Here is a 24,066-nt window from a genome sequence, read left to right as displayed (position 1 = left end):
GATAGAAGTTAGACAAGTTCTGGCACTTACGTGAGAAGTAAGGTAAACAGTACCAATTCTTCCCCATCACAATCACCCTACATATATGGCACACCTGCAATATCTTACACAGCAATCTAGTGATGTCATGAACTGACCGTTGTGTGAATACATACAAACAATTCGGCTTGCTGAGTGTTTAAATTTGCTACTGCTGTCTGTGTCTTTTACGGTCTCTCACGATGTCTCCAGCATTGGATGGCAAAATGTTAGGGAGAGAAATATTCCTTGGACCATGGGCCAATGTCCATAAAACAAACAACTACAAAGGACGCAAATACCAACTGTGAAAGCCTGTGTAGTATGATAAGCAAAATTAAAGTTAACAATTTAAACAACTGATGACAACCTGTAATGATTTTGTAACAGGATCATCAGCAATTGAAGACATTTGGATGCCACCAATAAGCAATAAACTTTAATCTCCACAAGAAATATGACCATTCTTAGGCAATATATCATGGTAATGATAATGAAGTTCTTATCTGACTGAAATTCCTGCAAGGATGTGGATAAATAAATAAATAAATAAAAATACAATACCGTATCAATAACCAAATCCAGTCGATGAGGTGCAGTTATAGGAGGCTGCTTGTAAGATTCTGGCAGCACTAATGTTCCTGGCTTCAAGTCTCGGATGAGTTTGTTTGCTTGTGTAAAGTTTAGACTAGTGTCAATAGGACAATGCACGGCTTTCATAGCCAATGGCTGAAATGGAGCAAGCGCCTCAAGATACGGATAATCAGGCTCTGAAAAAGAAAATCAAACTATGTTAAAAGAGGAGAAGAACCATATTACAACAGTCAACAGTATCATGACCACTGCAATTTTTTTAAAAATCAGGTAGACACACAATACAGATACATGGTTTATCTTGTGAATGTCTGTAGCAGTAAACTACACAACAACTGATAAGATACTGAACAAATGCTGAACTCTCAACATGGTCAGAAGGTCCACTTTATTTATCACACCTCGAATATTTAGAACCTTAACAACCAACGTTTGAGATATGCTATCAATACAATACATATAATTATACATATTCTATACAGCCTTGTGCACTCTTCATGAAGTGTGTTCAAACATGAGTCCCAAAATTATTAAATATTTCACTGATGGACTGCTCATGCCAGGTGTATCAACACTTGCAAGGGACATAACAAAACTTGTGAAATTCCTAAATGAAGACATAAAATGAGACTTAATCACTCAGAAAATACAAGAAGAAAATACAGCATCATTTGTCTCTAGAGCCATAACTATACTTTTTCAATTCAAGACAACAAAACAAGGAAGTTTGATGTATTGTCCGAACTACCAGCCAGAGCTACAAAGGTTTATTGGGACTATAATAAACTCTGAAAAAAAGAGCACCTTGAGGGCCATGAAAATGGGAATAAATCCCGAGCACGTATGAACACAAAACGGGCTCTATAACAAGTTCCTCAAAGGTAGAGGCACAGATTGAATATGAACTACTGGATAAACCAGATGCAGTGAGATGTGCCAAATGTTTGGAAATGTGTCAACTTCTTGCCTTGATTCCCCCTGTAGCAGCAGACTACAGGTTGCGTAGACTGGAAACCAGCCCCACAATACCCTCGCTGGTCACTTCTGCTGGAGGGAGAACTTAGATGGCCATGCTTTCAGGATGCTAGGCACATTGAACCATCGTTCAACCAGTCTTGTTCCACTCCAATGAGGCAACATCCCCGGTTATGCTTTGGTACCTTGCCCACGCAATGCCACTTGACCCGCTTTGCCGTCTACATCTACATCTATGTGATTACTCTGCTATTCACAATAAAGTGCCTGGTAGAGGGTTCAATGAACCACCTTCAAGCTGTCTCTCTACCGTTCCACTCTCAAACGGCGCACCAGAAAAACAATGACTTAAATTTTTCTGTGCGAGCCTTGATTTCTCTTATTTTATCGTGATGATCATTTCTCCCTATATAGGTGGATGCCAACATAATGTTTTTGCAATCGGAGGAGAAAACTGGTGATTGAAATTTCATGAGAAGATCCCTTCGCAATGGAAACCGCCTTTGTTTTAATGATTGCCACTCCAATTCATGTATCGTGTATGGCACTGTCTCCTCTATTTCACGATAATACAAAATGAGCTGGCCTTCTTTGAACTTCTTTAATGTCACCCGTCAGTCTCACCAGATGAGGATCCAATACCGTACAGCAGTACTCCATTATAGGACGGACAAGTGTGGTGCGAGCAGTCTCTTTAGTAGACCTGTTGCACCTTCTAAGTGTTCTGCCAATGAATCACAGTCTTTGGTTTGCTCTACCACAACATTATCTTTGTGAGTGTTCCAATTTAGGGTATTTGTAATTGTAATCCCTAAGTACTTAGCTGAATTTACAGTCTTCAGATTAGTGTGTCTTATCACATAATCAAAATTTAGCACATCTCTTTTAGTACTCATATGAATAACTTCTCAATTTTCTTTATTCATGGTCAACTGCAACTTTTCACACCATACAGATATCTTATCTAAATCATCTAAGACAGCTGCTCAGATTGTCTTCTATGTCGTTAATATGGATCAGGAACAATAGAGAGCCTGTAACACTTCGTTGGGGAATGCCAGATATTAACTTCTGTTTTACTCTATGACTTTCCATCTATTACTACAAACTGTGATATTTCTGACAGGAAAGCACGAATCCAGTCACACAACTGAGGCAATATTCCATAGGCGCACAGTTTAGTTAGAAGACGTTCGTGAGGAACAGTGTCGAAAGCCTTCTGGAAATCTAAAAATATGGAATCAATGACATCCCCAGTCGATAGTACTCATTACTTCATGAGTATAAAGAGCTAGTTGTATTTCACAAGAATGATATTTTCTGAATCCATGCTGACTATGTGTCAATAAATCGTTTTCTTTGAGGTAATTCATAATGTTCAAACAATATATGTTACAAAAGCCAACTGCAAATCAGCATTAGCGATATGGGCCTGTAATTCAGTGGATTACTCCTACTTCCCTTTTTTGGGTATTGGTGTGACTTGCGCAATTTTTCAGTCTTTAGGTATGGATCTTCCTGTGAGCGAGCGATCATATATAATTACTAAATATGGAGCTATTGTATCACCATACTCTGAAAGGAACCTGACTAGTAAACAATCTGGGCAAGAGGCCTTGCCTTTATTAAGTGATTTAAGATGCTTTGCTACACTGAGGATATCTACTTCTATGTTTCTCATCTTGGCAGTTTTTCTTGATTGGAATTCAGGAATATTTACTTTGTCTTCTTCAGTGAAGCAGTTTTGGAAAACACTGTTTAATAATTCTGCTTTAGTGGCACCGTCATCAGTGACTTCACCATTGTTATCACGCAGTGAAGGTATTGATTGCGTCTTGCCACTGGTGTGCTTTACGTATGACCAGAATCTCTCTGGGTTTAATGCCAGATTCCGAGACAGAGTTTCACTGTGGAAATTATTAAAAGCATCTCACATTGAAGCATGCACTATATTTCCAACTTCTACAAAACTTTGCCACTCTTGGGGATTGTGTGTTCTTTTAAATTTGGCATGCTTTTTTCGTTGCTTCTGCAACAACGATCTGACCCATTTTGTGTACCATGCGGGATAAGTAACATCACTTATTAATTTATGTGGTATATATCTCTCAATAGCCGTCAGTACTATCTCTTTGAAATCATTCCACATCCTTTCTACACTTACATAATCAGATAGGAAGGAATGGAAACTGTCTCTTAAAAAGGTTTAAATAGCATTTTTATCAGTTTTTTTAATAGATATACTTTGCCTCTCTTTTTGATGGTTGCAGGTATTACAGTGTTCAGCCTAGCAGCAACTGCCTCTTGGTCACTAATCCCTGTATTTGTCACGATACTCCCTATTTGTCCAGGATTATTTGTTGCTAAGAGGTCAAGCATGCTTTCACAACCATTTACGCTTTGAGTGGGCTCATGAACTAATAATTCAAAATAATTCTCTGAGAAAGCATTTGGTACAATTTCGGATGATGTTTTATGCATGCCACAGGCTTTAAACGTATAATTTTTCCAGCATTTCGAGGGTAGATTGAAGTCGTCACAGACTATAATTGTATGAGTGGGGTACCTATTTGAAATGAGACTCAAGTTCTCTTTGAACTGTTCAGGAACTACATCATCTGAGTCGGGGGGAGCGGGGGGGGGGGGGGGGGTCGGTAAAACAACCAATTAATAGTTTTGTCCAATTGTGAGTTATAACCTCCACAAATACTATTACGCAGGAACTATCTACTTCAATTTCACTACAAGGCAAACTACTTCCAACAGAAATAAATACTCCACCACCAACTGTATTTAATCTATCCTTTCTGAACACTTCTAGATCGTTTGAAAAAAAATTTTGACTGAACTTATTTCCGGCTTTCTGTACCTGTAACTATTTGAGCTTCAGTGCTTTCTATTAGGGCTTGGAGGTCTGGTTCTATCCCAACACAGCTATGACAATTTACAACTACAGTACAGATCATTTCTACAACTACCTTACTACGTTTTACCTGCCCCCTTTTAGACGGACGCCTTTTCTGTGGTTTCCTGAGGCTCTCTAACCTAAAAAACTGCCCAGTCCCTTCCACACAGCAACCGCTACACGTGTAGCCGCTCCCTGTGTGTAATGGACTCCTGACCTATTAAGCAGAACCTGGAAACCCACTACCCGATGGCGCAAGTCAAAGAATCTGCAGCCTATGCGGTCACAGAACCACCTGAGCCTCCGATTCACACCCTCCATTCAGCTCTGCACCAAAGGACCACAGTTGGTTCTATCAATGATGCTGCAGATGGTGAGCTCCGCCTTAATCTCATAAGCAAGACTGGCAGCCTTTACGATTTCCGCAAGCCGCCTGAAACCAGAGAGAATCTCCTCCGATCCAAAGCAACACACTTCATTGGTACTGACTTGAGCCACCACCTGCAGTTGGCTGCACCCTGTACTCTTCATGGCAGCCAGAAGCACCCCTTCCCACATGCGGAATGACTCCCACCGGTATGCATATGGAGTGCACACTGGCTTCCTTCCCTCCTTGGCAGCCATGTTCCTAAGGAGCCCAATTATGCGCCTAACATTGGAGCTCCCAACTACCAGAAAATCCGCCCTCTGTGAATGCCCAGACCTTGCGGGCCGAGAAGCTTCCTCTGGAACAGGGTGGACAACCGCAAACAGCTTAGAGACTTTGTCAGCCACAGATAGTGGCCAAAACCTGTTCGTCAAACGAACCGGGGATGTCCTATGATTGGCCCCTCGGAAAGTCTTTCACTGCCTACCAGACTTTGGAATGATCTCCCACTCGACCACGGGTGAGAGGTCAATCTCAGCGCAGGCAGTACCCGGGGTGGCCACAGCTGTGGACCAACTGGGGAAGACATGGGACGTGCTCGATGTCCCTCCCATCCCTGCATCCGACCCCCCCCCCCCCCCCAGTGGTGCCCCTTAACAGCAACCTCAAGCTGTGTGACTGAAGCCAATGTAGCCTGGAGCTGTGAGCAAAGGGTCACCAACTCAGCTCGCATCTGTACACAGCAAGCACAGTTCCTACCCACTAGTGAAGCTGCTCCTGTTCGAAGCTCGTAAGAATATGTAGAAAACTAACGGTGTACTCAGCTTATTAACAGCAGGAATTCGAAGTGCTCCCTCACTGACGGTCTAACCGACACTGAGTTACACTAACTGAAAGAAACAAAAGCCTATACGACATGAGGGTCGATACAACGGCAGTACTGTACATTACACTGTCGTTAAACTAAAAGGTTGTGCCTCGTAAGCACGCGAACACACAAGAAATTACAAAAATAAACTAGTAACTACGCAGGTATCTGTAAATAAGACACTCCTGTTGGCAGCTTGTAAAAATATATGACAAACAAATGGTGTACTCACCTTATTAGCAGCAGGAACATGAGGTGCTCTGTCACTGACAGTTTATCCGACACTCCATCCACTGCATTTCGCCACAGTGTGTGCAAATCACAGAATTCTTACCCTGCGCTCGTCATCGTCATCCTGTTGCGGTCCATTTAATAAGAGTGCTACCATGTTTTTTCCATGCCATCTTTCTGAGCTGCGTCTTCACGAGGCAACTCTACTGACTACAGGAGTACAAAGCCTGATGCCGGACGCCCGGTTCGTCATACCAGTATCATCAATTGGAATACTGCATGCAGTGTAGTGCAAATAGTGTAGTAAAGTGCAGTATGCGCCAGGACTTCCATTCCATCTACAGCCATGTTGGCTCCCCTTTGCCACCAAGTGCACCATTGAAGCTGGTTTTCCACACCACCGAACAAAAGTTATAAGCCTCCCAAGGTCCACCTCGATTAAGGGGTCTTAGCTCAGTCTGAATGTTTCTGTAGTCGTTAACTTTTGGTTCAATATGCTAGATTAGCCAGCACGGATCTTCCAACATGCCCTATCTTGAATTGCTATTTTCTTAACTAGCACACCACTTAGGCGTGTGCACCCATTAGGTGTAACGAAGGGAACATAAATCGTTCCTTCACTGGTGACTCCTTTAAACCAAAGCACCAAGTATCATTACTGAAACATGCGTTTTTCCTTTTCTATTATTCTGATTAGCACTACGTATGTGGCAAAGAAATCAGCCCCTGTTACGTAGACTGGACACATCCTGTTTGCACCCTTGCCCGCACCTTGCCCTCTCCACCCTCCCACACCCCTCCACATGCATCACTGCCCCCCGCCTGCATCCCTCCATCTCCACGTGTGTCCTCCCTTCACATGTGCCATCATCCCCCTTCCATACCCCTACCCGCGCCCTTCCACATGCACCATCCCACAGCGCGCACCACCACACCCCTCCTGTAGCTGACAGACATCATGTGGACAAGTCACAGTGTAACCGTGTGGTGTACTAAACACACCTTTTCGCAATAACACACGGTGGAGATTGTATTACATGTATACGGCGCACCTGCTGTGCCAGGCTTCTCCTCTGCAACATTGCTTGCCAGCACCCTACCGCATACCACAAAACACTGCCTGCATGCTTAAATCACTATGTCTCTTCCACATGTTCCCACCCCTTTGGAGGTGTTGGAATACTGCACATAACTGTCAACACTATAGAACCGCTTGACTCAGTTGACCCATGGGGCAGCGCACCCAGCACAAGCCGACTACGCAGACCTTCCCTGCTCCGGTCATGCTGCTGCTCATTTGCTCTCCTTCAACCCATGAGACCCGCATCTGTGGTTTCCTTCCACCGAGGCAGGTTTCACAGGTTGCTCTATCGCAAGTGATGCAATGAAATTTGGGGTGGTTGTCGGCCACCTCGACCTGACCACTCCAGCCTAAGTCTAGGATGTTATTCACACCCACCCCTCTCTCGCAGCCACAGTAAACTGAAAGAATGCATCATCTCCAGCTTCGCGCCTTCAGAGCTGCAATAGGCACATAATTTGTTATCATCCAAACAATGTGACGACATACGCCCGTCCCTCTTGCTGGATCACATCCGAGCCCTCTTGGAAATGCACATTCTCCAAGAAGGCCTGATCCTGAATTGCTGGCTCATCCGCCTTCCTGCCCCCATTTTAGGCTGCCCTGGCCTCACAAGCTCATTTATCATTAGGTGATGCAATGGTCTTGGCTAATAAACTATTCAAAACCCTGAACGCCTTCCCTGCTGTTCCTACAGTATGGAACGCTGGCTACCACACCACAGCTCCAGCCGGTTATTCACCCAGCCCTCCCATCCCACCCCAACCCATGACACGCACGATGTCACTCACGCCACCTGTCACTAACGAACCTCCCTCCATCCAGCCTGCAAGCCCCCAACCTCTACCAGATTCTGGCGTGCCTGAGCTCCGAGATGCCAGCACTAATCCCCCTGCCCACCACATCTTTGTCACTGGTTGTAACTTATCCATAAATCCCCCGCAAACTACTCCTAAATCCCCCCCCCCCCCCCCACACCTCCCTTCCTCAGCACTGCTGCCACAACTCTGCCATCACTACTTACCGGGTGCATACCTGCTCACTCAACCTAGGTTTCCACTGCAAACTTCCGTAGCCCTTCACGGTCGTGAACATTACCGTCTCCATTCTGGGCAACGAGTTCCTTGGTCATTACAGCCTACTGGTCGATGTAGCGAAGTGCCGTTTAGTTGATGCCACCTATAGCAAGACCGTCCACTGTACTTCCTACCCTGCGACATGCTTCGCTATGAAAAAGCTGCTCGGCTTCTTGCACATTTCCGCCTCCTCATCGAGCCATTCAGCCCCCCTGGGAATATTCAGCATCACACTGTGCATTACACTGCCACTACCCCTGGTCCCCCATTTTTCTGCTGTGCCCATCCCCTAACCCCCCTCACAAGCGCAAAATCGTACAAAAGGAGTTCAAAGAGCTCCTCACCTCTGGCATACTTCACCCTTCTAAAGGCCCCTGGACTTCAGCTCTTCACCTTGCCCTCAAGGAGGATGGTTCCAAGCACCCTTGCAGCAATTACCGTAAACTCAATGCCCACACCATCCCTGACCACTATCCAGTCCCGCTCCTCCACACCTACGAGGTGCTACTATCTCAGGAGCTACTATCTCCATTAAGGCAGATTGCACACAAATCCCAGTCAACCCAGAGGACATTGAGAAAACAGCCACAATCACATCTTTTGGCCTGTTCAAGAGTCTGTTCATGACATTTGGCCTCAGAAATGTCAAATAAACAAGGCAGTTATTTTTGCACAACAGAGTGTTTCATCTACCTAGATGACATACTCATCTACTCCAGAGTCCCTACTGAGCGTCAACAGCTATGTAAAATCTTTCCCCACCTACAGAAAGCTGGAATGATCCTCAACTTGGCAAAATGCATTTTTGGGGTGAGTAAGGTCAAATTCCTCCGACACTTAGTCTCTGCCACAGGCTCCCGCCCCCTTCCCAAGACAGACTTTCCATGCCCTATCACTTTCAAAGGCCTTGGGCATTTCATTGGCATGGTCAACTTTTTCCATCATCGTCTTAACAATGCTCCTGCGACCTAAGAGTTCCTTACTACATCACTCTGTGGGGATATAAACAATGGGAACACGCTGGTCCCTTGGCCCCTGGCCATGATCGGGAGCTTCAAAAAAAGAAAATGGGACACAGCAATTCGGCCCTTTTGGCCCACCCCCATCCCATGCTCCACTCGCAATAGTGGCGGACGCGAGCCAGATGGCTATTGGAGCTGTCCTACAACAATACGCGGACAACATCTGGCAACCACTCACCTTTTTTCGTCCAAGCTCGATGATACACAATGTCGCTGGGGTGCATATTGACCATAGCTGCTTGCAGTACACGAAGCTGTGCACTATTTCCGAACTTCAGCCAATGGACGGGTCTTTACGATCTTCACAGAACAGTGCCCCCTAACCTCTGGTTTTTGCAGGAAAGACATAGACTAGAACTCACCTCGGCAGTTTAGGCTGCAGGAGTACATCGAACAATTCACCACCAAGGTTCAGCATGTTGCCAGCATCAACAACATTGTGGCGGATTGTCTTAGCCGCTCCTGGGCTATCACCCAACCCTTAGACTACAATGCCCTGGATGCTGCTCAAGAGGGCAACCCAGACCTTGACCACGCCCTTTGTAATGTTGACTCTGGCCTCAACCTCCAGTTAAGATCCATATGCAGCTCTAACTGTAAGATCTGGTTCAACGTCCTCTGGATCCTTCAAAACCTGACAGCTTCAATGGTGGCCCACACCCCTTCCTCCCTTCTGCCTTCTGAAAACTGGCATTTGACCATGTCCATGGCCTCATACATCTAGGCATCCGCACTTCCGCCACCCTCACGAAACAATGTTTCATCTGGCTAGGCATCCAACTGGGCATGGTGCCGTGTTCCGTGTCAGCGCGCTGAGGTCGGTTGGCACCTTCACTCCCTTGTGGCCACCTTTGCCCCCACTCAACACCGGTTCATGCACGTTCACCTCAACATCGTCAGCCCGCTACCCTCCTCCAACAGCATGATATCTGCTGACAATTATTGACACATTTACTTGCTGGCCGGAGGCCACAACTATCCCAAATATTTCAGCCAAAACTGTGGCACCAGCCTTTGTTCAGACCTGGGTAACATGCTTTGGTTGCCCATGCAACATCACTATGGATCACGGGCACCAGTTCACCGCACCCCTCTTCTGACCTCTGGCAGCCAACTGTGGCTCCAATTTCTGCCATACCGCCAGCTACCATGATGCAACTAATGGTATGAAGGAGTGGTTCCACTGCACACTTAGAGCCCCTCACATGTTATTCTTCTGAATGGTCTGCTGCCCTACCCCTGATACTTCTAGGCCTGCAGATCAGACAAAAGTGATCTGGGAACTTCAGCTGCTGAGCTGGTACATGGACAGCTACTGGTCATTCCTGGTGATTTTTTTTGGAAGTGACCGTGCTCCCTCCTGACAGCACCATCGCAGGTTTCATGCTGCAGCTCCAAGGCTACATGGCCCAACTGCGACAAACACCTCTGCAATGGCACGGTGTGAACCATACCTTCCTCCACTGTGATCTCTCAGCATGCACACACGTCATGCTTCAGATGGATGCACACCAGCCTCCACTTTGCCCTCAGTATTCAGGCACGCACTTTGTGTTACGAAGCAGGGACAAGAAAGACATTCTCCATTCACCTGAATGGAGTTGCGACTACTGTCTCCATAGTCAGGCTCAAGCCAATCTATGTCCTATAGCCCCCTCCAGCCAACGACCACAGGTAGAGTTGCCCCAATGTACCTCCAGATGCAGCCACAGCACCATCAACAATGAACCAGATACAACATAGACCTACACCGTCTCCTCTGGTGTCCCTGATGTGCCACCAGCTGTTGCCACCCTGGCAGTGTGTCCGACACACCACCAGCCAATGCTGACTCTGGTCCACTTCCAGCCGACTACATGAGTCACAATCCTCCCAGTCCCTGGGACTCTGATGTCACCACTGCACTACCCTTCCCACAGCCTCCAGTCGACAGACAGTGCCCCATCGCCAAAGGCTCCCGCCAAGCTCAATAGTGTCGTTACCACCGCTGTTAGCACCTGCACCACTGAAGCAGCGACGCTACTTCACATGCTCCTAACGCTGCATGCAGGGGCTGCCCATGACCCTCCTTTCATCGGAAACCACAGCACGGGCACAGCAGCAACAACCCTTGCAGCCACTCAGCAAGCATCATCAGTCAGCTTCAAACACCCCTCTGCGCAGCTGATACCGCTGTTTTTCTCTTGAAAGGGGGGGGGGGGGGGGGGGGGGGACTGTGAGGTGACTCCTTCCCTCACCTCCATCTGTAGCAGCAGATGACAGGCTGCTTAGACCGGCAACCAGCCCTTACTGGTCACTTCCGCCAGAGGGAGAACTTAAGATAGCCATGCTTTCCAGAAGCTAGGTACGCCAAACCATCGCTCGACCAGTCTCTTGTTCTGCTCCAAAAAGGCAACATCCCTGGCCGTGTTCTCAGCAGCTCGCCTGTAGTATGCCATGTGGCCCGCGTTGTTGTGCGGCATATTTTGCCGAGGTATACGCGAGCCGCAGAATTCTTATCCTGTGTTCGTTATTGTCATCCTGTCGCCATCCATTTAATAAGAGTGCTACCATTTTTTTTTCCATGCTGCTTTCCTGAGCTGCATCTTCATGAAGCAATTCTACTGATTACACGAGTACAAAGCCTGATGCCGGATAGCTGGTTCATCATCCCAATATCAGCAATTGGAATACTGCACACAGTGTAATGCATATAGTGCAGTGAAGTGCAGTCCATGCCAGGACTACCAGGCTGATTTATTACTATTCTGTGCCTGGCCATGTTGACACCCCTTTGGCACCAAGTGCGCCAATGAAGCAGGTTTTTTCACACCACCAGATGCAGCCGAACAAAGGTTGTAAGCCATCCATGGTCCAATCAAAAACAAAAGAAGAAGAATGACCTGTAGATTTACTACAAAGCCAAGGCCAGGTGGTGGTGGTGGTGGTGGTAGGGGGGGGGGGGGGGGGAAGAACTGGCCTCAGCTAGTAAATAAGTAGCCATGAAGGGTTGGTTCAAGTCGATAAAAGATCATTCAATCTCCCAAATGACAATAGGAGCAAGTAGATGGGTAGCAAAATGTTGCATTTCACTACTATATAACAGGGTGCCATTTGTAAATGATAATCAGTAAGCTTCATAATTATATTAAGTTGATTTTTATGAGCGCGGTAGTTGATATACGACATGAATATTGCCGTAAGTGGGTCATATACCGTAAAGCAAGTTGCGGCTGTGATGACTCCCTGTCTGTATGCAGCAGTGTTTTGTTAACTTCACAAGAATTCATATCCCTTATGTTCACTGTTCACTTTACAGTCCTAATTACTCCTGTGAACACCTCTTAATCCTCAGTTCTCAACAAACTACCCCATTTCTTTTCTGTTTTACCAGTCAGCCTCCTGCTCTTCCTTCTCCCCGATTTCATCACCCTTTAATGGACGTGAATTTTAAAAACTTGAAATTTATTTAAAGTTTGTATGCTGATGTCTATCATGATCATATTTGTTTGTTCAGTAAGTACTGTCTTCTCATCAATTTGTTCACAGCCTGAACTTTTCATGGATGGAACAGCAATGTCTTGTAGAAGATTAGTGTGTATCCAAGCCTTCATACAGTGCATGAATTAAATGTTCAGCATAGAAAGGTCACTAGAAATGGAGCACAAGCTTATATGGAGGAAGAATGGGAATGAAATCTTATAAGAAATAAACCAAAAAGTGATGGAAGCCAAATAAACCAAAAAGTGATGGATCTGATCCCCTATGGTACAAAAAACAGATCAAAACAGTGTTGCAGATGTAACATAAAAAGCATGTCAAATTTAAAAGAAAACAAAATCTCCAAGATTGGTAACATTTTACAGAGGCTTGAAATTTCGTGCACACTTCAATGGCAGTGCTTTTACTAGTTTCATAGTGAAACTCGGTCTCATAATCTTGCAGAAAATCCAGAAATTCTGGTTGTATGTAAAGTGCAATGGTAGTAAAACACAATCAACATCTTCGCTGCACTATGGCAATGGTAAAGCTACAGAAGACAGTGTTACTAAAGCGCAGTTACTAAACCAGGGTGTATATGCGGACAAGGAAAAAAAAATTCCATTTCCCAGTTAAAAAATACACTTTTTCCGTGTTAAGTGACGGTATAGATTCCCTCTTGACTATAAAACTTATCAACCCCTTGAATGTTTAATGTTTTATATACCGGTGTAGAACTTCCAGGCACTTTAGAAAACGAAACTCAGTTAAAAAAAAAGTTTTGGAAAGATCTTTGATGTGCAACAACATGTAAACTGTGTATTTTCATATTGTAAAACTATAAATTAAACAGAATCCAGGATGGAATATAACAATATTATGAAAAGGAAAGTTGCTACTCACCATATAACGGAGATGCTGAGTCGCAGATAGGCACAACAAAAAGACACTCTCAATTAAAGCTTTAGGACATTAAGGCCTTCGTCAACAATAGACGAAGGCTTTAATGGCCAAAAGCTTTAATTATGAGACTCTTTTTCTTGAAAGTATAAATTCAAATGTCAACAAACACAGCACATTAAATACCTCACATTTACGTCATTATTTAAAATAATGAAACAAATATCTGGTCTTTTGAGCTCGAAATTCTTCTAAGTGGCTGGGCCTCAGAGCACCAAGATTTAAACGAGATCCAAATAGAATGTGATTTAAGAAATTCATCACACGTTCTCATACACAACGTAATTCATCTTGCATAAAAGGAAATTTACTTTGAAAGTAATGCTTTTCAAACCACCATACCCTCAATTTTCCCAAGACCTATCAGAAATACGTTCATTTCAGCAGTCGTCAGAGAGCGACAGAAAACAGGCGTTACTGTGTGCGCGCAGCTATTACTTACATATGTGTAAAGCATTAAGAGTTCTTACGAGAAACAGGACATCAAATGATACTTCAAGAGCATCGAAATTTCGTAAACCGTAAAAAATGCACAATTTGGCTTGAAGCGCACTTTTGTAAGTTCAGATTTACAATGAAGAAGCCCCCAAGCTAATATTATGCTTTTCAGTGTGGTTTTCGAACCAGTACTGTATTATCTCAAATTTGGTTCTTTATTATGTCGTAATACCACACGTGCCAGAAGATGAAAACATGCACTTAAAATTTGGCAAACAGTTGTAACTAGCTAATACTATGGAATGAAACACAGTCATTTGAAATAAATTGACTATCTTCATGGAGAAGACTAATAAAAGCCAAATTTCTTGAGCAAAACGGCAAAAATAACTTCACTGTTGAAGGCAATTAATGCTTGACTGCCAAAAATAAAATCAGCAAACAAACTAATAATATATTTTAGCCTTCCGTAATTATGTGAATGTATTTTAATTCACTTGATAGCTCCTGGCCACAGAAATCTGTTTTGATTTCATCTGACATGGGAGCTGTAAACGAAGAGGAAACAGAAAAATCACTAAGTGTAAACACTGGTCACATGGAAACTAAACCCCCCCAACTCAGACTGCTCTGCAAGTGCAATCTGCAGCCTCGGTGCGCCAGGAAATTTTCCCAGTTAGCATCTGGCTGCTTGCTGCTACTGCTGATTCAGCAAACAGCCACACTTCAAGTAGACAGACATGGGAGATACTGTTCATACACCACTCAGCTGCACAAGCACTTGAGTCCGCTGGTCAAACGAACCTAAAGTAAACAGTTATGACGTCACGTTCATCGGAAGAGGTTTGTTGTTACGATTGCACAGTTTCATTCTAATGCCATTGACATCTTTTGCTGCTGTAAGACACTTGTGTGTGCACAGTGTTTGGTTGTTGTAAATGGCACATTTCCTTTGCAACTAGTGTTTTATTTTGGTTTTTTCTCTCATTTATGTTTACTGCTGTGGTATTATTCTGCAGCAATGTGGTACAGTACTATTCCTTGTTAGAGTATAAGTTCTTACCAGCGAAAATTACAAAAATTTAACTGAATATTGAAACAACGAAAAATTCCCAATTTCTGAAAAATTCCCATGTTTTTCCCGATTTTCTCCCACATGAGAAAATTCCTGGTTTTTCCAGATTTCCCAGTTGTCCTGGAGTGTATGCACCCTGTAAACACAGTTCTCCAAAACTCCTTCACCAAAGCAGACTAAGTAAATGTTCTCGAATTTGAATCAAGAGTCGCTACCAACACTAGTAAAGTTAGAAATACATCCTCAGCTAATGAAGCAGCTTAAATCATTTAATAAAGGCAAGTCGTCCAGTCCAGATTGTGCACCGATGAAGTTCATTCCGGAGTACACTGATACAATAGCTCCATACTTAGCAATCATACACAACTCAATGAAAGATCCATACTTAAAGACTGGAAAGTTGCACAGGTCACACCAATACTCCAGAAAGTAAATATGGGAAATCCACTGAATTAAACACACAAAGCACTCAAGTCAATTTGCAGTGGGCTTCTGGAACATATACTGTTTTCAAATGTTATGAATTAACTCAAAGAAAATTACCTATTGACAGTCTGCACAGACACATAAAATACCATTTAAGTGTTTATTCACACAATGTAATGAGAGCTATAGTCAATAGTCTCAAGTTTATTCCATACAACTAGATATCCAGAAGACTTTTGACACCATTCCTCACCAGCAACTTCCAATCATGTCGCGTGCCCATGGAGTATCATCTCAGTTGTGAGAGTGGGTTTGTGAATTCCTGTCAGAAAGGTCATAGTTCATATTATCTGAAAACAGATTACTCCTCAGGGAAGTTTTATAGGCCTTCTGCTGTTCCTGATCTACGTAAAAATTTAGGAGACAATCTGGGCTGCCCTCTTTGATTGTTTGGAGCTCATGCTGTCATTTACCATCTGTCAAATCAGAGCAGGAGCAGCCAAGATCTTCGCTCACAGGCTGTGCCTGTGCACATGTGCCAAAGTGCTCAGCCTAACTTCACATTTGCCCCTTTCCACATCACCCTGTCAGTGTGTGAGGAGGGCAAGAGGGGAAAACTTTGAGCGCACCACGTTTAAACGGCAGTACAGTCTCACTGCATACTTCTTGCTTTTATTTTTCACATTTCTCAACAACATAGGTCACAAGCAAAACAAATTTTCAGTTTTATTTAATTATTTTTGGCACACTGGAGACATAACAATTATTTTCTGGTACAAACTGTCTGCATGTGGATAGATACAGATTATTTCACAGAGTTTTGCACTCAAGATGCCACATAATCACAACTTATTTAGTTTCATAACTGAAAAAAACCTTTCACACAAATATGTCAATCAAAAGATTGTAGCACTTATGCAATCTCATTATGGAGACTTGAAAACACTACTTGAGAAAAGTAATGTAGATGTCCTGGACAATTTTAACTTAAAAAGGTTTGTCATTCAAACTGGAATTACCTTGCAGGTCAGTCAGTTACATCGGCACAAACACAGGAGCGCTTTAAACTGAAATGGCAAATGGTCTTGAAAACAGAACACAAACAAATGTAGCAATGACAGTGTCCTCAAAATCTTTATAGAATTACCACTGTAATTCTTTCAAGGCCACAATGAAGTCTTCCAAATCTTGTGTTTTCTTTAATACCAGCGACCTTACGGAACCGGTCTGTCTGTTAGAATGTGTCCCTTCTACAACGCAATTTTATTTTTAAAAGCATCCCCATCAAATCAGAAAGATGTTACCTTGCAACTGTGTCGAAACATGCCCTGTATAATTTGAGAGACACAGAGGTGAGCAAGTGTGCTGGGACTTACTCCAGTTCACTGCTGCGAATGCCACATCATAATGTGCCTGTGTGTAGCATACAAAGTATTGCGCCATGATCTAAGAATGAAATTAAAAATTAAAGTAGCTTTTCCACACTTTGTCAACGTATGCTTCAGTATATTAATCTTAAAATTGTTAAATCGCAGAGTGATTAGGTGAATAGGTTTCACTAAGTACATTGTTTTAAGTAAAAACCAAGTGGCACTAAATAATAAAGACAGAAAGCCAAAAATTCTTCAGATTGTGCTTATGTATGTCACAAGCAACAGTTATGAGTCTCAAATTTATTGGAGCAATATTTTAGTCAAAAACAGTATTTGAAGCTTCAGTCTCATATAAAAACATTACCTACATGACCCCATTAAGCTACCTCTATTAGTTTTCCAGTAGTTTACCAAACACTACATTTGGAACAAAAATGTCATTATATGTAATAGATTAAGTATCATTTATACTAATGGTAGAAAGTTCTGATTACAGCACTTGATTACATCCATTAAGCAGTAAAGCTGTAGCAAGTTTCAAGACCTTAATGTAGGTAATAACCAATACAAGGCCTCTTAAAAATGTAGTTCAGAGATCATGTTCTACTGTTGGTTTCGTTCCAAAAAATTCTAGCTGGAAAAGTTTAAATGCAGTTGAGCTAAAATCTTCTCTGTATTAAAGCCAACCTAACTCCATTCATGTAAAATTATGAAGATTGTAAATTGGTACACAACAGTGTTGCACAGTAATATGAGTCCGAGAAAGCAGACACTTCGATACTGCTACCTGGGCTTAGAGCAGATGATGGCAGATGTTCTGTTTGGCTGTCAGCTGCGCCCATATACAAATACAGCCCGAGAGGCAGTGACACACTTCACTTCACACCTTGCTATCCAATCAATCCACATCAGTCAAATGCCAGCTTACATACTGCCTCGGACAATGTCACAGCCAGTATACAGCTAAACGTATGTTTTCAGTACAAATTGGAAGTGAACTGGCGAGGACTGTTCATCGCCCTGGATCACTCAGATTTCACAGAAGTAACTGTGTGTCACCTGTAATGTTAACAAGATCACATGGCAAATGGCGAGATTATTTTACACTTTTGTGGCATGCAATCATCTGTGATGATTAGCAGTCAGGGCAAAGGACTGTTTAACTGGAACTTACCATAGAGATTACCTCCAAATTACTCCTAGAGCCGTTTATAATAGACACATCATCACCACCACCACCACCACCACCACCACCACAAGTATTACTATGCCTGCGCATGTGAATTTTTATTGAATATATTAATCAATTAGAACTCAAAACTTTTATTTATAATCATAGTGACTATTCCCTCTGAGTAAATAGAGAGTAGAAACATTTCTTTCAGTCAGCACATGGATAATGTGGACTTGCAGACTTGATACTATGGTCAGGATGTTCTCCATCGCTTTCTAGCTGATTGCAAAAATAGTTTTCAGGCTCTTGTAAAAGACGGCGACAAATGAATAAATACAACATTTCTTATTAAACTTAACCTGCCACCCCTTCCAACATTTTACTGTGAGCAGTGTGCAGTCAAGTCCACTTGAAACACTAAGTCTGCAGTCCATTCAGAGTGTTCTAATTTTCATTCCTGCACCCTTTTTCCGTCACAAATTCAGCAATAGCAAATTTTAAATCGAAATATCATTCTGGTCACGCCCCTTGACTTAAACAACGTACTTTGTAGCAATATATGAAGTCTCCATGCACACTGTTCAGTTGCACTGAAAACTGTTTGCAACTGACAGCAGAATAATGTGTACACGTTCATAAATTTTACTACTCATACCACTGTTTTCTTCACGTGTTCCAGGCCTGCAAATTTAGTGCAAAGTACTTTTTTATGCACAGAACAATGAATCTCATCTGTCACTGTAATTTTTTGCTCTTTTATTGTGAACGAAATCTTTAAATTCTTTCTGCATGGGATTGCAATGTTGTTTCATAGCAAAGATGCAGTGCCTCTCACTTAGGTTCTTTTCTGTCATTCCCATTCATTTTAAAGCCCTGATGACAGATTGATAGACTGCCTCTTTTTGTGCAAACAGCCACACGACCTGTGAACGTACTTTATACAACAAACAAATAGCGAAGGTGAAACAGTACTGACAGAATGATTCTGACAAACTCAGATACTTGTGACAACTGAAAAATGTCGCACTGGAATACTGAATGAAATGTCATTCTGTTCCGTATATTTCTGAGAAGGACCAAGCAAAACCCCATGACAGGCCAGGCCTTGGCCCGTTTACGGCCCACACACACTGCACAAGTGAAGCTTGGCATCTTATGTCCGGCCTGCATTAGAGGATAAAAACCAGCTGCAAAGTTATTTAGACAGGATGACGCGAAAAGTGGCAACTGATTAAATAACAAAGTGTGGGGTCATTTACAGTAATACTGAATCTGTTAAATCCCGATAAACACACAGAGATCACAGTTATGGACAATTTAAACTGGAATGATCACATAGATAATGTTGTGGGAAGACAAGCCAAAGACTGTATTTTATTGGCAAAAAAAAGAGAGATAATGGAACAGGTCTATTAGAGAGACTGCCTACCTTACACTTGTCTGACCTCTGCGACAGTATTGCTGTGCGGTATGGGATAGTTACCAGACGGTATTGATGGATGACATCACAAATTCCAAAGATGGGTAGCTCATTTTGTATCAGGCCTACTGCTAAGCAGGGGAGAGCCTCTCATGGTATCCAAGTTGTATTTGCTAAAACAAAGGGGTTTTTCATTGTGATGCGATCTTTTCCCAAAATTTCGGACACCAACTGTCACCTCCAAATGCGAAAATATTTTGTTGAACCCATCTACATTGAGAGAAATGATCATCAAATAAAAGAATAAAAATCAAATCTCATAGGGAAAGATTTAAGTGTTTGTTTTTCCCACACGCTGTTCAAGAGTTGAACAGTAGAAAAGTGATCTGAAGGTGGTCCAATGGACCCTCTGCCAGACACTTAAATGTGAATTCAGAGTAGTCATTTAGTTGTGGATATAGATGTAGATGGACAATGTGCTTTTCAAAGACACCATCCCGACATTGGCTGTAAGAGATTTAAGGAACACACCTAAATCTTAATGGCCCAGAGGGAATTTGGATCAATGTCCCCCTGAATACGAATACCATCTTCACACTGTACAATATTGCTCAGTATTGCCACCAAGATGCTACAAATACATGAACTGCCAATTATTTCAAGATTATTTGTGCTGATTTTTAATTATAATGCCCAAACTGAGAACAACTGAAGCTCTCAACATCAAAGCTGAGGTGATATCTGTCAGTTAGTTGGAATGCACTATTAACTTCAGAAAAGCAAGCAACCAAAAATTTAAAATGTGATAAACAAATTAATACCACTAATGTTTCAATACAATTTGCAGATTTGCAAACATCAACAGCAACTGGCAGCTTACACATTAAATTATAAAAAGATCAAAAACTGGCGTAATTATGAAGCAGATACTGTACATAATTTTTTTCTCACCAGTAAAAATTACAGTGTTGAGAGAATTGGAGCCCCACAACTCCACGAAGTGTACTGCATCTCCAAACCTCAAGCTGGGATGTCCACAAAATACAACACAAGGCTGCAATAAAAGGGGGGGGTAAATTAGCTTGTATACCTTGAATTCTAAAATTTTAAATATTTAATTGGGTAGTTATATCTAAAAACAAAGATGATGTGACTTACCAAACGAAAGCGCTGGCAGGTCGATAGACACACAAACAAACACAAACAGACACACAAAATTCTAGCTTTCGCAACCAACGGTTGCTTCGTCAGGAAAGAGGGAAGGAGAGGGAAAGACGAAAGGATGTGGGTTTTAAGGGAGAGGGTAAGGAGTCATTCCAATCCCGGGAGCGGAAAGACTTACCTTAGGGGGAAAAAAGGACGGGTATACACTCGCGCACATTCACACACACATATCCCCCTAAGGTAAGTCTTTCCACTCCCGGGATTGGAATGACTCCTTACCCTCTCCCTTAAAACCCACATCCTTTTGTCTTTCCCTCTCCTTCCCTCTTTCCTGACGAAGCAACCCTTGGTTGCGAAAGCTAGAATTTTGTGTGTATGTTTGTGTTTGTTTGTGTGTCTATCGACCTGCCAGCGCTTTCGTTTGGTAAGTCACATCATCTTTGTTTTTAGATATATTTTTCCCACGTGAAATGTTTCCCTCTATTATATTAATTGGGTAGTTATTATTATAAACAATTTTTTTTCAGTTTTTATTTGCTAATAACAGACATTTTAATTTCATGTGATCTAGGCTTGATATCAAACAATGTAAAGTCCAGGATGGTATAACAACATTACATAAAGGATAGGTCGCTACTCACCACACAGATGAGATGTTGGGTTGCAGACGGGCGCAACAAAAAGAACACTGGAAATATATCAGCTTTCAAACTAAGTTCTTTTCCAGGAGTAGAAAAGTAATACATGCACTACATTAGTGCCTGGAGACAGGGACCATGAGTATGTGAGTGTGGACATGTGTCAATTTTCTACTTCTGTAGAAGGACTTTGTCCAAAATCTTAAAGATCTCTAGCACTCTTTTTCATCATGCCTGTCTTTTAGCTGATTTATTGGAAAGGGTTAGAACAAACCTGACGATAGTCTGTGCTGAAACCTTCTGTAAAAATATGTTTGAAATGTTTCAAGCGCCCATTTCGAACAAGAAATGCATGTGGAAATGGCTCTTCGGGCAAGTAGACTTTATTCTGCTTGGTGGTTGATAACCTGAAATTCAATAAATTTTTCAACAACTATGTTGTTCACAATGTAATAGTGCTAATTATTACCAATTTATACCTACCATTCAGCAAGAATGTTAGAATATGCCAATGATGTATCTGCAACAGGTGATATGAAATATAAGGGTACTGTTGACATCCCAGAATTATCCAGATGACTTGACAGGCACTCAAAAAGATCGTATACAACACCAGAAGGATAGCATGGTATCAGAACATTGCCACCACATCGTAATGTATTTGCTGTGAAAGTTGAAATGAAAAATAATAGTGCTGTACATAGTATTTCCACACACAAAAGCATATGAAACACTTACCAACTGTCATGCAGAGTTCTCCTAGCATTGAATCTGGGTTGGCAGTTGGTGTCTGTGTTAGCCCTGTCAATATTAGAACATTTGAATTCTTCAAAGCAACTTGATCCATCGGCCTGTAAAGTTAGATATCATTTAGTAAATAAATTTATAGAGATCTTTCAGTAGCTATTTCAAATTCACTTCAAATTTTACAGAAGGGGTACAAAGGAGGCTATTGCAGAAGTAATAAAAATTGTTGCAAGACAAATACTCTCCAGATGTAGTCTTTCAATCCAGAGAGTAGTGTACTGAATATTTAAGTCCTCTCAATTTATTCAAAAAGATCAAGAACCTTTAATAATGAGTTGTTGTCACAGGAACAGTGATTCCAATCCTCATGGTCAGTTCCACTGTAGCACATTTATGACACACTAAATGATGACCATGTCAATGAAGTTCAGAGCGCTCATTCACGTTTTGTAGCATGTAAATAAACCTATTTAAATTCTGTTTTCTGGCTAAGTTGTGACCCTGCAAAATCAGCAGTTTTTGAGCTCACTGATACAATTCAGGTCATATGAAAGAGGAGGAAATGAAAGATTTGTGTAGAACGAAATAATTTAACAATATGTCTTCAGTGTACTGAATAAAAACTTCGATGTCAACACATTAATGACCCAAGTGAGCTTAAATTTTGATAGCCTTTTTTCCTTACACAGTGAGGAAACTAAACTATAATGTACAGTTCACTACTCAGTCACACCTGTTGTTCTTTCCATGTTGTACTGGTACAAAAACTTGCAAAACAATTAAACTGATTTTATCATGCACGAGTATGAGTCTTGTATTCAGCTATTGTGCCATGGAAGATGCTGACATTCATTATACTTTCATAAATGTAAAATCCCTCCCCCCCTGAACCATGGGCCTTGCCGTTAGTGGGGAGGCTTGCGTGACTCAGTGATACAGATAGCCGTACTGTAGGTGCAACCACAACGAAGGGGTATCTGTTGTGAAGCCATACAAACGTGTAGTTCCTGAAGAGGGGCAGCAGCCTTTTCAGTAGTTGCAGGGGCAACAGTCTGGATGATTGACTGATCTGGCCTCTTAACACTAACCAAAATGGCCTTGCTGTTGTGGTACTGTGAACGGCTGAAAGCAAGGGGAAACTACAGCCATAATTTTTCCCGAGAGCAAGCACCTGTACTGTATGGTTAAATGATGATGGCGTCCTCTTGTGTAAAATATTCCAGAGGTAAAACAGTCCCCCATTCGGATCTCCGAGCAGGGACTACTCAGGAGGACGTCATTATGAGGAGAAAGAAACCTGGCGTTCTACAGATCGGAGCATGGAATGTCAGATCCCTTAATTGGGCAGGTAGGTTAGAAAATTTAAAAACGGAAATGGATAGGTTAAAGTTAGATATAGTGGGAATTAGTGAAGTTCGGTGGCAGGAGGAACAAGACTTCTGGTCAGGTGAATACAGGGTTATAAATACAAAATCAAATAGAGGTAATGCAGGAGTAGTTTTAACAATGAAGAAAAAAAATAGGAATGCGGGTAAGCTACTACAAACAGCATAATGAACGCATTATTGTGACCAAAATAGATATGAAACCCATGCCTACCACATTAGTACAAGTTTATATGCCAACTAGCTGTGAGGATAATGAGAGATTGATGAAATTTATGATTAGATAAAAGAAATTATTCAGATAGTGAAGGGAGACAAAAATTTATTAGTCATGTGTGACTGGAATTCGATAGTAGGAAAACAAAGAGAAGGAAATGTAGTAGGTGAATCTGGAATGGGGGTAGGGAATGAAAGAGGAAGCAGCCTGTTAGAATTTTGCACAGAGCATAACTTAATAATAGCTAACACTTGGTTCAAGAATCATAAAAGAAGGATGTATACATGGAAGAAGCCTGAAGATACTGGAAAGTTTCAAATAGATTATATACAGGTAAGACAGAGGTTTAGGAACCAGGTTTCAAAATTGTAAGACATAACTAGGGGCAGATGTGGACTCTGACCACAATCTATTGGCTACGAACTGTAGATTAAAACTGAAGAAACTGCAAAA

The 24,066-nt window shown here is 42.2% G+C and overlaps 1 protein-coding gene across 1 annotated transcript in view; it reads right to left on the bottom strand.

Annotated features, from left to right (window-relative positions):
- LOC126263569 (integrator complex subunit 9) overlaps positions 1-24,066 on the bottom strand; it is a 100,957-nt gene that overhangs the window by 43,708 nt on the left and 33,183 nt on the right. The window contains exons 6-10 of the mRNA XM_049960665.1: positions 22,003-22,115; positions 21,748-21,928; positions 21,539-21,671; positions 20,414-20,516; positions 583-788 (exon numbers count right to left, since the gene is read on the bottom strand). Of these exons, the coding sequence (XP_049816622.1) occupies positions 583-788; positions 20,414-20,516; positions 21,539-21,671; positions 21,748-21,928; positions 22,003-22,115 (736 nt within the window). The remainder of the gene's footprint in view (positions 1-582; positions 789-20,413; positions 20,517-21,538; positions 21,672-21,747; positions 21,929-22,002; positions 22,116-24,066) is intronic.

This window comes from Schistocerca nitens, chromosome 1, assembly GCF_023898315.1.
Source record: "Schistocerca nitens isolate TAMUIC-IGC-003100 chromosome 1, iqSchNite1.1, whole genome shotgun sequence".
Taxonomy (NCBI): domain Eukaryota; kingdom Metazoa; phylum Arthropoda; class Insecta; order Orthoptera; family Acrididae; genus Schistocerca; species Schistocerca nitens.
Note: the sequence above shows the minus strand (reverse complement) of the source record. Positions and strands in the feature narration are given on the sequence as shown.